This window comes from Bombus affinis, chromosome 9 (genome assembly GCF_024516045.1).
Source record: "Bombus affinis isolate iyBomAffi1 chromosome 9, iyBomAffi1.2, whole genome shotgun sequence".
NCBI classification, from domain to species: Eukaryota; Metazoa; Arthropoda; class Insecta; order Hymenoptera; family Apidae; genus Bombus; species Bombus affinis.
This window is the reverse complement of record NC_066352.1, coordinates 12,953,970-12,970,229: the sequence shown is the minus strand read 5'-3', so window position 1 is coordinate 12,970,229 and position 16,260 is coordinate 12,953,970. Positions and strand designations below refer to the sequence as shown.

The 16,260-nt window shown below is 38.2% G+C and overlaps 1 protein-coding gene across 14 annotated transcripts in view; it reads left to right on the top strand.

The window, feature by feature from the left end:
• The window catches only part of LOC126920653 (protein sprint), a 156,374-nt gene that overhangs the window by 90,033 nt on the left and 50,081 nt on the right, over positions 1-16,260 (top strand). The window contains exons 1-2 of one of the 14 annotated variants that reach the window (XM_050731328.1): positions 969-1,307; positions 12,334-12,582. The exons of 7 other annotated variants lie outside the window; for them this stretch is intronic. In XM_050731328.1, coding sequence (XP_050587285.1) covers positions 12,458-12,582 — 125 coding nt within the window. In that variant the 5' untranslated portion in view covers positions 969-1,307; positions 12,334-12,457. Of the gene's footprint in view, positions 1-968; positions 1,452-5,406; positions 6,160-12,314; positions 12,583-16,260 lie in introns of those variants that run through there. 6 more of the 14 variants (XM_050731329.1, XM_050731326.1, XM_050731330.1 and 3 more) reach the window with 6 other exon arrangements.

Below are 16,260 nucleotides of genomic sequence, written 5' to 3'. Positions count from 1 at the left end.
TAAAACCTGTTACATAAGCCGATACCGCAGCCACCGATGGTTTTCTTGAGCCACACCTCGGCACGAGCGGACAGATCTAAGGCTACGATGGATCGTAACAGCCGATCACGCTCGGTGGTTGTACTTGCGGAGGATGGACCGGTTTCCTATCCCTAACCTCACACGACGACCACGTTTCTTCTAAACGGTGCAACGGTGCAACCGAGCCAATTGAACTATCCACCGGTTAATTGTCACGAACTTATTAACCGGCTCATCCCTTAACCAGGAACTTTTCAGTTACTGGTCATCGAGGGAGGGCAACCTGATACTTTTAATGTTCTTGACTGGTTTAACAAAATCGACGGACGTAAATGAGTCTTACCAACAAAATTTCTAAATTTCCCCAATTTCTGATCAACCATAGTTGCCGGTATACGGCTGACATTACCATCTGTTTGCAGCTTCTCGCATGTAAAACAGAATCTTTTATCTCTGAAGTCCATCACCTATTTTCAATTTTTCTAATTACTTTCACTTCGCTGTATGAAGAACCCGTTCTTGACACAGCTTCTAAACCCTAACCATATACAAAATAGAATCTTCTATCTCTAGGATACAACGATCATTCCAATAATCATTTCCAATTTATCTAATTATCCTGCGCTTCTTCAAAACCTTCCTTCCTTTACAAAGTCTACCATTACCACCCCTCCACCCTCCCCGAATCTTTTTTCTCCGTATCCAAAGACTGGCCCACAACGACCCATAAAAGGCGAAAAAAAGCCAGCCTGATGATTACTTTCTCCGGCGGTCGCGTCTCGATTTTTCGGTTGCCACCATCCTACCACCAGGTTCGGTGGAGGCATCGATGCCGATGGCAAGGTTAGAATGAACTAGCAGAATCCGTTAATGCGCATGCGCAGCTCCCCTAACCGTTAACCCCACCACCGCATCTCTCGTAACCGGCTAGTAGGTAGTAGACCGGTCTCGTGTCTACTAGCGGACAGTTGCGTTTCTGTACGCGTTTGTGCGTCTTGTCGCGACGCCAGGTGCCAGTGCGTCGCCGACTGGCGTCACGGCGCCTCTCGCCGTTGAGTGTGCTCCTTCCTTCTTTTTTTTTTCTTCTTTCTCTACTGCTCCTCTCCCTTCTTCCTAAAGAAGCGTTTGTCGAGTGTGTCTCGTTCTGTAGTGTATTTTTAAAATCGAATCTGTTGTGGTGGGACACGTGGTGGACAGCGGAAGTGAAAGTCGAGAAAAGTCTATCGCGCCGGTGTTATCGATCGAAGACAAGTTCCAGAGCAGGAAAAACCGAATCGACGGGAGAGGTAGAGGGAAATTGAGAAAAAAAAGAGGTTGATCGTCGGTGACTTCACAGTCGCGTGATTCAAGATTCGGGAGGAGGCAATGGTCTCGCGACAACGTCGCGTAGTCGTCGATAAGAGTGATCGGGTACTCAGGCAGAGTTCTTGGTAAGGATGACTGAAAAGTGTCAACGTGAACATCGTCTTATCGTGATTATGTAGGAACACGGAAGGAATTGTATTTTTAATCGTTGTTTTGCTGATTCGTATCGTGGTCGTTGGGATTTTCTGTTTGGAGGTCTTCCGCGAATGTAAACCATGTCCACAGGGAAAAGTGTTGTCAGTAACAAAACGGAGAATCGCGTGTGCGGCATGTTCACAGTCTGCCATAATTTGTCTTGCGTACGGTAAATCTGTGGAACATATGGATAGAGAAAGTTAGAGATAAAAGAAATGCAGTGTTCCATGGAAATACTGCGAGCTTGCGTCTACTGGCAGGTTTTAACGTGTGAAATATGGATGTCGAACTTGTTGAAGTGTTTCAGATGATACGATAATCTTTTTAATCTATTTACATATCCGATAATGTAGGTGTGTTGTAGAGAGTATGTCAAACTCTACCTTTGACAACTGTTTTATCGTCTTTACAAATTTGATAAATATTTAATACGGAATATCGTAGAGATCGAAGGGATCGAATCTCGTAGAATTTTTTATTCTTTTTACATATTTCATAGGATTCTGTACGACTATATTCTGTGAAATGTTACAGAGGGTGCGATCAACTATGCTTTTAAAAGTTTATATCTTATTAAAGCCTATAAAAAGCTTTACTTTCTTATTCGCTCTACGAATTTCACGAGGCTTTTTCTTTACGAGTATCTTATGTGGAATGTTTTACAGGATGTATCAAACTTTTCTTGCAAGCTAGATGAGATTTTTTACAAGCATCTTGCGAAGGATATCGGCGAAGATATGTTAAACCGCGCGTTTCAGAATTGTTTGTTTTCTTTATAAATTTAGAGTGTTCTTTTTATGAGTATTTTGTATAAAAAAGATTAATCGTATCTTAGTGACGCTGTAGGAAAAGGCTGCGCGTTATATCACCAATTTATGTCAACAAAGCTCCTGCGTAATAATACGAAGAACGTTTCGTAGCACCGTGTTTCTGTTCAGAATTTCTTGTTGTGTATTGATAAGCCTATGCGACGTAGCGTGATTTCCGTGTCACATCGTTGCTTATCGCGTCGAGTGAATCAGTGAAACCTTTCCTTTTCTTATGTTTTCTATATACTTGCCACTTTAGAAAAATAGTGGCTGATGATAACGCGAACGTTTTATATAAATCAAGTCTTAATTAATCGACTGAACAGTTAAAAGGATACCGTAGGTATTCTCGCTGCTATAATTTTAGGGAACATTAATACGATCTTTGAGAATTCGTTGCTCTCCGTACAATTTTCATCAAGTTTTTTTATAAATATCTTATGTGATTACCCGATTACTTTAATGACGCAAGCTTTTTTAAACGGAATATGTATGTCGAAATATTTTCTAGCGATATTTTAAATTTGTTAATCGGACTACATCGAACTGTTTCCTTCGTTTTCGAGAATATTTTATTCTTCGCGCGAATGTAATAAATCAGTGACAGGTCTAGTACGAAAAGAAGTAAATTATTTTTATACAAGTTATTTTCATAGCATTCGCTATTTCTTAGTGATTCAGATTTTCTAAATATAATATATCGTACTATTTTTCCAAGATATCTTTCTATGCTGTATACACCTCCAATGACAGCTTTATCACAAAAAACATATACATACACCCATTCCTTTAACAATTCTTTTAAAGCTTATTAATACAAACTTCTTTTAGGAAACTAGAAAACTAACTGTATTATTCTCTATATCATAAAATTATTTATTCCTTTTACAAGTTTAGCGATACCGTTCTTTAATGCTTTAACATATCGATACAGAATTATAATAGAATTCTCTCGGAACAAAATACCTTACAATACGTTCGTTGAGAAACGTGTCAGTCAGAGTTATCTGATTCCGTTGTCAGGCTTTGTGCACGATAATCTTCCGGCTGGTGACACCGTCAGCCGGTTGCAGCCGTCGCTGATAACGGACTGCTTGTTAACCGTGTGCCATGGTCGTCTTATCGAACGCCTCGTCGTGAAAGGAGGATGCCCGTGCAAAGGTAACTCGTGCTGTTTGATCGAACGATGCGTGGATATCTCGTCGTATGTTCGACATTCGCCCAATGAGATTCTGAACGCTGGACGTTGATTAAAGTGGGACCCAATGCGACAGAAATTGGACTCTATCGAATGTATCTTCTGTTGGTTTCTGTTGATTTTGCTTCCGTTTGTAATCTTCGTAGGGGAAGGATTAGGTTTGCCCGGGGGATCATTGGATTAAGGCTAGAAGGGACAGAAACTGGAGCTACTTACTTTGTTTAAATAGACGTCTTTGCTTGTAGTTTTATCTATTCGTACAAGTTCATATATCTAAATAGAATTTTGCTTGTATATGTAGTTTCCACCTGTAAATGGTTGATACACGTATGCATTTTGTTAAATACGATGAAAACATTTTTAATGTGTTATACCTTCTATTCGCTCTATCTATTCTGTTTTAGATGAAGATTCTTCTTCTGTGTTCAAACTCTGAATTTCACCTTCTTCTGAACATCCATAAAACGACTGTCAACACATAGACTGTATATGGTTGTTACAAATATTACACGTATTAAAAGTTCATGTATTTAGCGTACGATAAGAGGACAACGAATTGAACGAACAATATGCACAAATAACAATATATCTTTGAACAAAATAATGATAATTATTTATGAGTAATGAAATTAAGAGAAGATTAAGAAACGCTTTGATCTAGTATGTGCTCTACTTTATCACCATCCATAAGCTGAGCAATACTGTTTTTAAAGGGAAACAAAAGACTCATCCTCGAGTATCCTCCAGCATTGTCTCTCTAGACAATAAAATTACCCGAAATAGAACAAAACTCCTCAACTTGGGAACAATACAAAACAATTACTCATAAATCTACCACACGCAACAAATCTTATATTCATGACGTGTAACTCAATGATACTATCGCGTATAAAAAAAAGCCACTGAAGGAGGTACTTTACAATCCACACGGTTCAGCTAGGAACTCCATTGATTTCGAAAGAAATCTTCTCCAGCACCCGCCCAATCTCTGTGCTATACATCACGACCGATAAGGGATCTCTGTCTGCTCCATTCTCCTCCACCTCACCCCAGAATAATTCTGCAACCACTCTCCAATAGAAACTCGCAGAAAATACCTCTTCAACCCTTAAAAATTACCTCTTTGTCCTGTAAAAAGAAACTACCAAGTTGACCGGAAAATTCCCAATTTCTTAGACATAGTAACATCTTTATTTGTTGTTGGATTTTCGAATTGTTCTTAAAAGAGTCCTGAGGACGAGGAATCGTTAACAGAATGCATTTAGACGCGTTCGTAATTATTAACAAAAGTGGAAACTTCTCTAGCGAGAATCGTGTAACTACACGAAACAGCGTACGTGTACTTGCATCGAGAATAAACATTTTCCATGTTGCTGCATCTACGTATCAAACGATGACACGCAACATCGTATGAAGTTAGTTTGCACGCGTTAAATTTGGCAACGACTGCAGAAAATTTACATGTTTTAGAAACTTTAGAAAGATTCTTTTCCTCTTCCTAGTGAATCATCTTCCTTCTCTCTCCTTTTTAAAGTCTGTCCTTTTTCGTTTTACTTAACATTTTCTAGTTTCTCAGCTTCGCCTTTTTTCTCTCTTATCCCTCCTTTTTCTTCTACCCCTTTAGGGGTGAAATTTTGCAAACACTTGTACAGATTTTTCAAACACATTTCGAGAAATGGAAGAGACCGTGAAAAGCATTTTGTCCCTTTTAGCGAATGAATTACGAAACATCCCTTTTTAACGGGTGCTTACGTCATGACAGGAATATTTGCGAATTTTATATTTTCAAAAGTTACGCGCCGATGAGTCAATCAGGACACTGATTTTTATATATATATATATTAAGGACCAACGTTTCGCTGGATGACGTCGCTCGTGTCACTTATCAGTTTCGATAACGACGAGTCGAGGCTGTTGGACGTCGTCGTGGGTGGTGCGGCCGCAGTTCCATACCAGCCTCCGGGATCAATGCTCGTGACTGGTTGATTGGACGTTCTTGGTGCTCAATAAACGCGATTATTCCCGGTTTTTCGCGCGATAAACACTTTGTTTGCGACTATTCTCGCGATAGTGATTCGCCCGAGCGTGATTCAGTTTGTCGCGGGACGTGTCCCTGGACGAACGTAATTTGTGCGGTAATCTTTTCCGTGAAGGTATAATTGATGTTATGTTCGAAGGAATCGTGGTTTGCGGGATTCGTGGAAAGGATGAGATGGGAATTGTTTTGTTCTGGTGCAAGTGTGTACGTCGTTGTTTCATCCCGTGCAAGATAATAACAGAAGTAGGCAGAGTCCTCTTCTTTTTAGTATTCCTCTCTGAGTGTGCCTTTTTTTATACATAAAGTTATCGATTTATCGATTATCGAGGAGCATTGGTTTTAAATAAAATAAAGGAAAACATGTTTGTTTAAATAAAAAAGTTATCTTGCTGCAGAGACAACAATTTGTGAATAATTAGTGCGAAATTACATTTTACATTACGTTACATAACGTCATAGCCGAATTTTCAATCGAAGATGGACAAAGTTCTTTCTGGCGAATTTCTCGCCGACGATTGAATCGCTGTTCGTATTACTAGATCCTCGAGGTTGTGATGAATTATGCTAAAAAAACTGTTGAATAGACTGAGAAGGTGAGTGCCGATAAAAAGTTTATCAAAAATTCGTGAAATCGTGAAACGACGTTCATAAAATTTCTGCGAAATACCAACCGAGGAACGTTTGCCTTTAGCGTTCCGAATCCTTTAAAACGTCGCGTCGTGCGATAGCACGCGATACGCGCAGTCGAATTTCTGGAAAATCCATTAATCAATGTGCAAGTTCAACGAATTGAACTATCATACCTTTTAAGGTTTGAATCGCTTAGTTTTGTTTTTCTTAAAAATAGTATCTCAATGATACATTAACAATATCGCGAATTTCGAAAATTAATCATTAAACTGCAGATGTTTATGCAACTTCATATTTTTATAATCATAATTAAACAAAAAAAAAAATGAAACCTAAATAGAAATTTATTTTCCCTACCACCTAAGCATATAATAATGTTACGTTACTTTTACACCTACGTATAGTCATCATAAAGAACGAAGTAGATCCGTCTGTTCATGCAAATAGTTTTGCGTTATCAAACCAGATTACATCCGAATCAAATTTTATAATAAAATTCCACTCTGTTACGTGCAAATTTTCGTATGTACAATATTTGTCAATTCCGAAATAAAAAGAATCCTAAAACACAATTATCCTAAAATAAAAGAAATAAGTTATGTAAGATAAAATTATCTATCTTTTGCATCTTCTTTCCTCTTCCAATATTCGTGCTATGACTTTTGCATATTTCTGCGACGAGTCGCAGCATAAGCAAAAATGTTGCGCGTACTTTTCCTTCGAAATTTTGGTTCCACGCAGTCTGCGCCGACAAACTTAAAAGCAGCCTTAGGCGAGTTTCGCGTGGCTTTGGCTTTCCATCGAATCGACGCGGCGCGACGAATGAATCAGTTCTAACGAAACGTGTGTAGTATAGCGTATAGTCACACTAGTCACACGATCGTTTCCACTGATTTGTCACGTTCCACCCGATAAAGAATGGAAAGATACAATTGAAAAGGATTTCACCGCAAAAATGTTCGATCGAATCGAGAGAAACGATCATCGAGATTAAACAGAAGCGCGTTATTCACCGAGACTAGAACCTGTGCTTCGTCGAAACTGTGCTTCGAAATAAAATTCCAATGATTTCTTAATAATATCGCGTTATTCGACTTGGAAGATTATGGCATTCATATACTAATAAGTAATCTACTTGCAAAGTTCATTTTTGTGGATATCTAAAAATTGTCGGTTTGTTTAAACGTGTCATTCTTTTAACAAAATCAATTACGACTACATTTCAAGCCACTCTACTTCTGTAGCTTTTAATTAAATCCAGCTTTAACACCTTTAATTCCTCTTAAGGATGAAAAACATTTTTCTGACCGATCGAACAGCGTTTTTCAAGGAAAAAATAAAATTTCACGAAGCTTATTATTTGAATAAGATTGTTTCGATAAGCGAAGCGAACGAAAAATGTATAAAAACTAATATTTATCAAATGAGAAATATGACAATTAATAATTATAAATTTCCGCTGTTTATTTTATATTCTCCTATGTATATTTCTTTTTCCATTTTCCAATTTTCATACAAATCGCGTTATATTTTCACGTCGCTTTTTATTGGGACTCTGAACGATAAAGCATCACGGAGAAAGACACGGTTGCAAATTAACTTTCGGCCAAGGAGATCGCTCTGCGATCAAGACAGATCAAGAACGTGACGGGAAACTCTGTTCCACGAAGTCTCATCGAGATGTGAAAGAGAAAGGAAAGAAGCGAGGGAGAGGAGACAGCTTATCGGAGGTTCTTCGAATTACTTTCTTCGGACAAATCGAGTTTTCCTTCTTTAATATGTCACTGTACACGAACAAACCTGACTTTATTTTTCCAAAGAAATTACAGGCAATTCGATATATTAATTTTATTTTCATCGTGATTGCATATAACAGATCGATATCATTTTACGATACGATGAAACTTTATACCAGATATTACAAGTTAAAAATTCAAAGGCTTCTATAAATCTAATCGTAAACTCTTCTCTCGCCAAACCAGTTTCATTTTTAACAATTTTAATTACCTGCGAGGTACGTACGTACGAAAAAAAAAAAAAAAAACGCGAAACGAGTGAATCTGACGAACGTCTTCGAAATTTTCCAAATTTCTTTCAGGTTCTCGAAATCTTTTGAAAAACTCAGATATAACCTGCCTACAATTTTCTTCGGCTGCATAAAAATTCCACGCTTTTCATCCAAATTTCACAAATTTCATCGCAGCCTGACCACGAGCACTCTAGTTATGCAAATTTCTATAAATAATTCTGCAACCCAGATCTACTTCTATCCCACGCAAACTCCCATTCAGGATATCAAACACGATAGAGATTTTCCCGAAATAAATCCGCCTGTAAATCAGAACCACGGGTACGGTCAGTCACTTTTCATGCAGTTTCGTCTGCAGTCCGTCTAGATGTTCGAATTTGGATCACGCTCGGCTATTCACGCGATCGCAATTCAAGCGCAGACGATTTCTCAATCGTCGTTTTATTTCGAAACCAACGAAATGACGTCGATCCTTCGAGTGAATCTCGAGATTTCGTAGGTTGAATGAACGTCGTGAGATACGAAACGATTTGTCTTCGTTGCTGATACGAAACGCGTCTACTTTATTGATGACTCGTTAGTGGAACGAGTTGCTCTCCTCTTTATTCGTTTCTCTTATTCCCTTCTTTTTGTTTCATTACTCTCATTGGCGATGTTCATGTCGATGTTTCAATGCGGATGTATCTTAAAATTCTTCGCGTTCGCTTCGAATTGGTTCAATGAAGTATCTCAGAGATTACGCGTCTGATTAATTTGATAGGGAATTATTAGATAAAATCGTTACTAAGCCTTGCAGCGATAATGATAATTGCAATTTTCTTTAGTTTCACTTTATCGATTAATATTACGTTCGATGTTATCTATAGAGCCTCTACTTATAATGGTGCAATATATAATTTTTATTTATTATTTTTATTATATTTTGGACGCGTTTCACTCCTGATCGGCGATTAGTATCGACTCTCAGGTTCTTTAACAGCCTTAAAGTACAATCATTTTTAGTCTCGATATTCTGCTAAAGAATACCTTCACTGATTCTTTTTTAAACACAAGAATTTGTATTATCTCATAAATCGTTTGTAAAATTTCTACCATTTGCTTGCAATACTATTCTGCCAAATTTATACGAAAGAATCGAGGAAATATTGTGCGGCTCTCTTCAACATATTAGTATCTTGCGATATATGTTTCGATATATTGCAGGCAAATCCTCGAAATAGCCAGCAAACTATGCTATGCAAATCAGCCTCGCAATAGCGGCCTTCGAGCGAGAATTAGCTGTGAAACGAACCACCACGGAATTCGGCTGCAAAATACCCTTTGTGTTCCTGTTCAGTGTTTGTCGACAGTTTACATGCACACGGACTTTCCACCCCTAAATCCGCAGTTTCACGTTCATTTCCGCGATCTGCCGACTGTCGTATTTAATATTAATGCCAGGACATGCGTGGCCAGTCCAGCAATTCACGCGATCGATCGCAATTAAACCATGGACCTGACACGTTGTTACCGATTTCACCGAAACCGCGCCTGTTAAAAGGCTAAAGCAATTCCCCCGATCTGGCCACATTTATTTATCGCATGATCGCGATGACTAATTTTTAATTATCGACGTCTATTCGTCTCAAGCCAAACAGCCGAGTATCTCGTTATAGGAAAGTTGGATGGTAAGATGAAACTATACGCAAAAGTTAGGAATTTCAGGAAATCTCTGAGACAGAACCTTCTCTGGCGATGACGAAGACAGAGCAAAGAATGGAAAAGTAACAGACAGAGAAATAATAAATAACGTAAGGAAGCTATAGGACTCGAGTATCAGAATGACACGAGAAAAATTAATTAACGAGGCTGACAGAACGTAGAATTAGGAATAAAAAATGACAGATTTTAAGGAATCCTTGAAACGGGACCTCGTTTGAATAAAAACCGACGGAAGTTGTTCAATCTTCTTCGTCGCTAATTCAATTCAGTGGTCGAGGGACGAGGTCCTCCACTTATTTCGAGCAGTACATTCAGCATGGCGTCACTGTTCAAACTGCACGTCATTATGACAGACCCTCGTCCCTTTTTTTTCCTCCGTCGGAAGAATCATCGAATACCCACGAACGTGATCCCTCGTGGAGACCGTTTATTAGGAAATATAATTCTCGCGTGCTGTTGTATCTTCTTCGCGGCCCTTCTAATAACGAATAAAATGTAAAAGGAATGTAGAAAAAAGTCTGATAACGAATGAGAAATCTCCAGGCGAATACTACGACGATCGATGACCTCCAGCAGTTGGCATTTTCCTCTCTTGCTTTCTCATCACATCTGGCCATTTTTCGTTTGTCCAATATCGAGGGCGTTTCTCAAATCGCGTGTGTGCACCTCTTTCTCCCTTTCCCCTTTCTCTCCTCTTTTTGCTGGCAATTTTTTCCCGATCGGTATCGTAATAACACTGCGTGTCTCAAACACGCTGGTCCAGGTTCCTTTTATGTCTATCCGTTCTCAGAACTTTGATCATAGGAACGTTTCATAGCCCTGTTATATTTCCAGAGCACGAAAAATATTCTTCTTTATTCTGGATCTTTTGTGATGGCGTTTCGGCTGACACGACGCAAAGATTGGCTTTGGCTTTGAGTATATTCGTGTAATTGAGCTTCCTGTGGGAATCGTCCGTCGAGTTTTGGTTCCTCCGCTTGTTATTTCGTACAGATTCTGCTGGCGTGCTTTTTCTATTTTTAATCATTTTATCAGAAATTTGTTATCGCGTCTTACGTCGTAAAATGCTATATAAAGTTTATTTAAACTTTCCAATAAATATTTTATTCCATTTATGATAATCGTCGGTTCTGAATTATCAAACCATAATTATAACCAGTGACAATTTTTCTTATAAACGAACGAAATATCGATCGTAGATCAAATGTTTGATTCGTCTTCTCCAATTCGCTCGGACCCCTTCGATCATTTTCCCCATAGTTCCCATAACAATTACAACTAGGGGCAAGAACGAGTAATCTAGGCAATCTCCCGAAAATACTTTATCTCCGCCAATTAATTACTCGACCAGCCTTGTAGCGATATTTCACGGGTAATTTCTATCGCCAACAGACACATACTTTTCCTCGGAATCGTCGACAATAAATAATCACTGCGTTAAGTCGTTTATGACGTGGCGATAATTCTCTGGCGCCTCGATCGCGTGCCACAGACGATTTACCGTTTTATTGGAGCTAAAAATTCGCTAAAGATCGGGTTTCAATTTAAATGCGTTTTTATGGAAAAAAAATATTACGGCATAAGGATTGACATATTTGCATTTCAGTCAAATTCGTCAGAGCCAGCTGTTTATCGTACGTTCTTTAGCCATCACCATTTTCGTGTTTATCGTAAGAAACTGTTTGAATCGAGGCTCGTTTAGAACACCAGAACTTTGAAGTAGAAGTAGACATAGAACTTTGATCAAAGTGCACTAGAAGTAGTCTATAGAAAAGTAGAATAGAATAGAATAGAATAGAAAGTTCACTTACACCGATTTAAATCACGCTTACGTAACTTTGTGTCGCCATTAAAATCGCCGAAAGTTAATTAGAAAATTTCAAATCAGGGAACAACGCGTACTTTTTTAAGAGCACAAAGAATCCTATAAATTGTAACTGCTACCGAAGAGAGTAAGTAGCGAGAAAAGTTAAATTTCCCGTGAAGCAAATCGATCGTTTTATCCGAAAAAGTTTGTACAATGGCTAAGAAGTTTCCGATAAAAAAGAAGAAAAAGATCTTTTCGCGTTTGTCAAGTAAAGAATTCTTTAATGAGAAAAAACACAGATAAAGAATCTTTCCAATGAATTAAAATTCCTTAATAGACGAAAAGTTCTGTAATAAATTACGATTGGTCATTTCTAAAATAAATAATTAACCCGATTGCATTCCTCGACATTTAAACTCGATGTTTTACCAAAAAAGAAAAAAAGAAAGAATTGGCCAAAAAAGCAAAAGAACGAACAACGATCGAAACTTTCTTAAAGACCAAGAACTTTCCAAGAAGTACAACGGTCACTCAAAATCGAACTTCCTCCTTCGATGTACTAAAACGAAGGCTCGACCACAACCAAATCGTTCTTCCCAGAAATTCGACGAGGACAAAAAAGGAGTGTGTGAACCAAAGACAAGCGAGAGAAATCTCGTATCTGTGAGATGCGTTGGTATACGTGGAACTCGCGGAAGGATCGTCGGCAAACAGGATCGCAATAATGCTACCACCGATTCTGAACAACATTAACAGCGACATACTGACGCTGTACACAAACCCCGGAAGCGGAAGAAGCGTGGCCACTCGGGCCACAAGGGGCCGTTACGCGGAGATCGGCGTCAAAAGGTAACTTTTCGCATGAAAAATCGATGTCCCTGTTGAGAACGTAGCTCCAGTCACGCAGAGGAAACCTTTTAAGTGTATTTATAGGTTAATCGAAGACGAAAGGCAATGAATATTTTAACGTTCGTTTGCATGATTTATGAAAAGCATCTTTCAGTATGGTAGAACGATTCCCTTTAGTTGATTCCTTTTAAAACAGTAGTATTTTCGTACTTTTGTCATTAGAATTGCACGTTACCGTGTAATTTATCATCCTTTTGACGTGTATTAATCGTATGGCAAAAAATTTCGTGATATTTTATACTCTTGTTATTTACTATTAATAATATAACGATATTTAATAATTTGATGATATCAGAACTATTAGATTGTTTATGAAAGTTATAAATGGATAGGAGATCGTTTATAAAGAATTTTAAGACGTGGTATTTGTTTTTACAAAGAACTAATGTACAAAACATTAGTCGAAAAGAAATATTTATAGAATCTATTTCGATAGGTTTCTATCGAATAATCTGTTTCAAACGATTAAAATATTATCTCATTGGAAATGAAATTGTTTGAAAGGAAGCATTTACCGTTAAGAAAAACCGACTGTTATATTATATTATAGCCACGAAACCGTGTGTTAATTATTAATCGATGGCCATTGCACTCGGATCGTGCTTGTTGCAGTTGCCATTGCCGGCACCTGCGTTTATTGATCCCGCCGCCACCGACCACCATGAACCGATGGTGAACGCGGAAATGGAAATTTTCGAGTGATGCTGCGACGCGAGTCGTTCGCGTATTTTTTCCTTGTTCTTTCCTTTTTTTCAATTTCCATAAACAGCCATTTGCGTCAACGTCCTTCTAAAAATCGAATATAGACAGTCTTCATAGAATCCGTATTTTCAATTTTACATAAAAATACTATATTATGAAATTTGAATATCGCAAAAATTTAGATTGCTGTAAAATTGAATCGCCTCGCATAATGAAGTCTGTGGATTGTCGACTCGAAACTATATTACGGTCTACAGCGATTGAATTTTGGAAATTGGTAGTAAAAAAAAAAAAAAAAGAAAATAGGAAATATTTCGACAAACAACCAACCGCAATTTAAAAATTCAATTATTCGCGCTTGGAATTCGTCGATTCTATTATATCGAGCTATAGCATTTCAAAAAGTCACGACAAAAATGATCGAGGTTCTGAAACCGCAACGAACGAATTTAAAAAGTCGCAATGAAAAAACTGTTCGAATAAACAGTCGCAATCGTCGCTCGCGTTTCCTTCAGAAATAAAACCATCTTTAAATAACGCTTTAAAGGAAACTAAAATAGGAAATACCGAGAAATGTTTCGGCATGTTGATAGATTTTCAAATTTTCTCCGATGCTTCGTGAGTCGAGATTAAAAATAAAATATTTTTCGCCTTGTGAAAAATCGATCGGTCGTGAATCATTATGGAGGTGGACGAAACGGCTCGTGTCTCGCATGTCACCACGGAAAAATCGATTTTAATCAGCGGTTAATATGAAATATGATAGCAAAAGTGGCCGAGCCGCGAGAAACCCTTCGGTTTATTCTTATGTAAGCCTCTTACCCGTAATCCGCTTGGGGTCTTTGCGAATAGAGATTCATTTATTTCCTTTTTTCGGCTGCAGGCCACTCTATGGGAGGATCCTGACCCGGTTATAATGGGTTCCTCCCATGGATTCCAATTACCGGGTGTTCCTCGTTGACGCCGCTAAAATAAAATTCCAGCTCGCCAGCTTCGCGTATCTCGATACGAGAAAAAAGGAGATTTCACGTTTTAACGAATTATTATAGAATATCGATACTTATTTTTGGTGTTTCTTTTTTGAAAAATTGAGAAATATTTTAAAATAGGTTGGTGTTTCCAAGTTTAATTTCTTCCCCAAATTGATGTTCAATCTGTGTGGTACTTAATACTGACGTAGAAAGGATAGATTTTATTACGTTCTTTGAATAATATAAATTAAAAAGTTCATGAAACTAAATATATCGTTGATGAACATTATCGAGTTTCCATACATATTAGGTTGTCCGAAAAGTTTCTTTCGTTTCATAAGGCGATAATAGACGAACAACAATTTCTGTTTTATATTATTTTATAATTACGTATGATCCATTTCGTTCTATTTCTATTATTACGTTCGTGCATAATTTAATAAACTAATATAAACCAAAAAAAGAAAAAGAAACTTTTCGGGCAACCTAATATTATAAACGTAGGTGTTAAATATCGAGTATCGTAACTAGAAAATTCGTAAGTTTGGCCAAACGATACAGAGCTTGGAGAAGATTCGGAGACGAGAAACGATATGGCCGGGAGGTGACTAAAACCAGTAGAATTTCCGGGTAACATTGCGCTTGGTCGGAAGTGCACACAGAAGCGTTCAGAGTCCCATCGTTGCTCAATGAATCATACCATGATATACATGTGAAACTGCGAGCGTCGCACGGAAATTACACAGCGACGAGGTTGACGTTCATCGTTCCTCTGCACAGTTTGGTGATATTGTTGCTCGTTGCTCCGTTAATTGTGAGATTAATTTTTAATTGAAACGCGTAGAATTTACGCCGTACATCGGGCTATTTACTCAGTATGGAAGTCTCTTGTCTCTTTTCATGTATAAACTTAAAGAGATAAGAATTATCTTTGCAAAAAGTAAATGTAGAAAATAAATATTCTACGCGTCTCAGTCTCATCGTATTCTCGACTTTGGATGAAAATTTTCTTATCCTACGCGATTATTCTATCCAACTATCCTACAGTTGACCCTTTGCCTAAAACTATTAAGAAGATTACAAATTAATCTCGAGCAATAAAAAACCATCGAACTTACTATCCCAACGATTTTTCCATCGCGCGAAGCTATTGAGACAATTTATCCGTCTTGATAAAACCGCTTATCTCGTTGTTATCAATCTTTGTACAAAATAACCCAAAGGATGCCAAACGGACGGACAAATAATTTAAACCTCTTAAAATTCTCGATTCAATTACCAATTATTCGTAGAACGGATTGAGCGAATTCGAAATTAACCAGGCAAAGGCAGCAATGATCCTTTGGAGGAGGCTGTTTACGCCAAAGGAATGCCGGAAGCTTATCCTGTGACCCGAGCGGAAGAGCGCGAACGCGAGTAAATGCGTTTGCATCAAAGAGGTTGGACGGTAAAGCCCTGTGCACAGTACGCGAAAAAGCGAGGAGGACCCCGTAAGTGGAATTTAAGCGAGACCTTTTGAGCCATTCGAGGCGTCTTTGATGCGCGAACGCGGCCTCGTTACCGTTTTTCCCGCGTTTTACGCGTCTTTCCGCTTGGAAAAAAACGGAGCCTCTTTGAGGACCGGCCGATCGTGAACGACGTTGCATTAATTAATCGAGCCACTCGAACGAAACTTGTCTCCTATGTTGCGTATCACGAGCGAGAGCCATCCCTTGCGAAGTGACTTTAAAATCTCGCGGGAAATTTAAATTGACATATTGAAATTTAGCCTCGACCCGTGCCATTTAAAAGTGGGTCTTCGAATCTTGTCTGAACCTGACACCACTTCGTGCAGTTTATACCATTTACCATGTAATGTATTTGAACAAATTATTAATTCTTCAGCTTTTATATTGCTCGAGATTAATTTGTAATCTTTTTAATAGTTTTAGGCAAAGGGCCAACT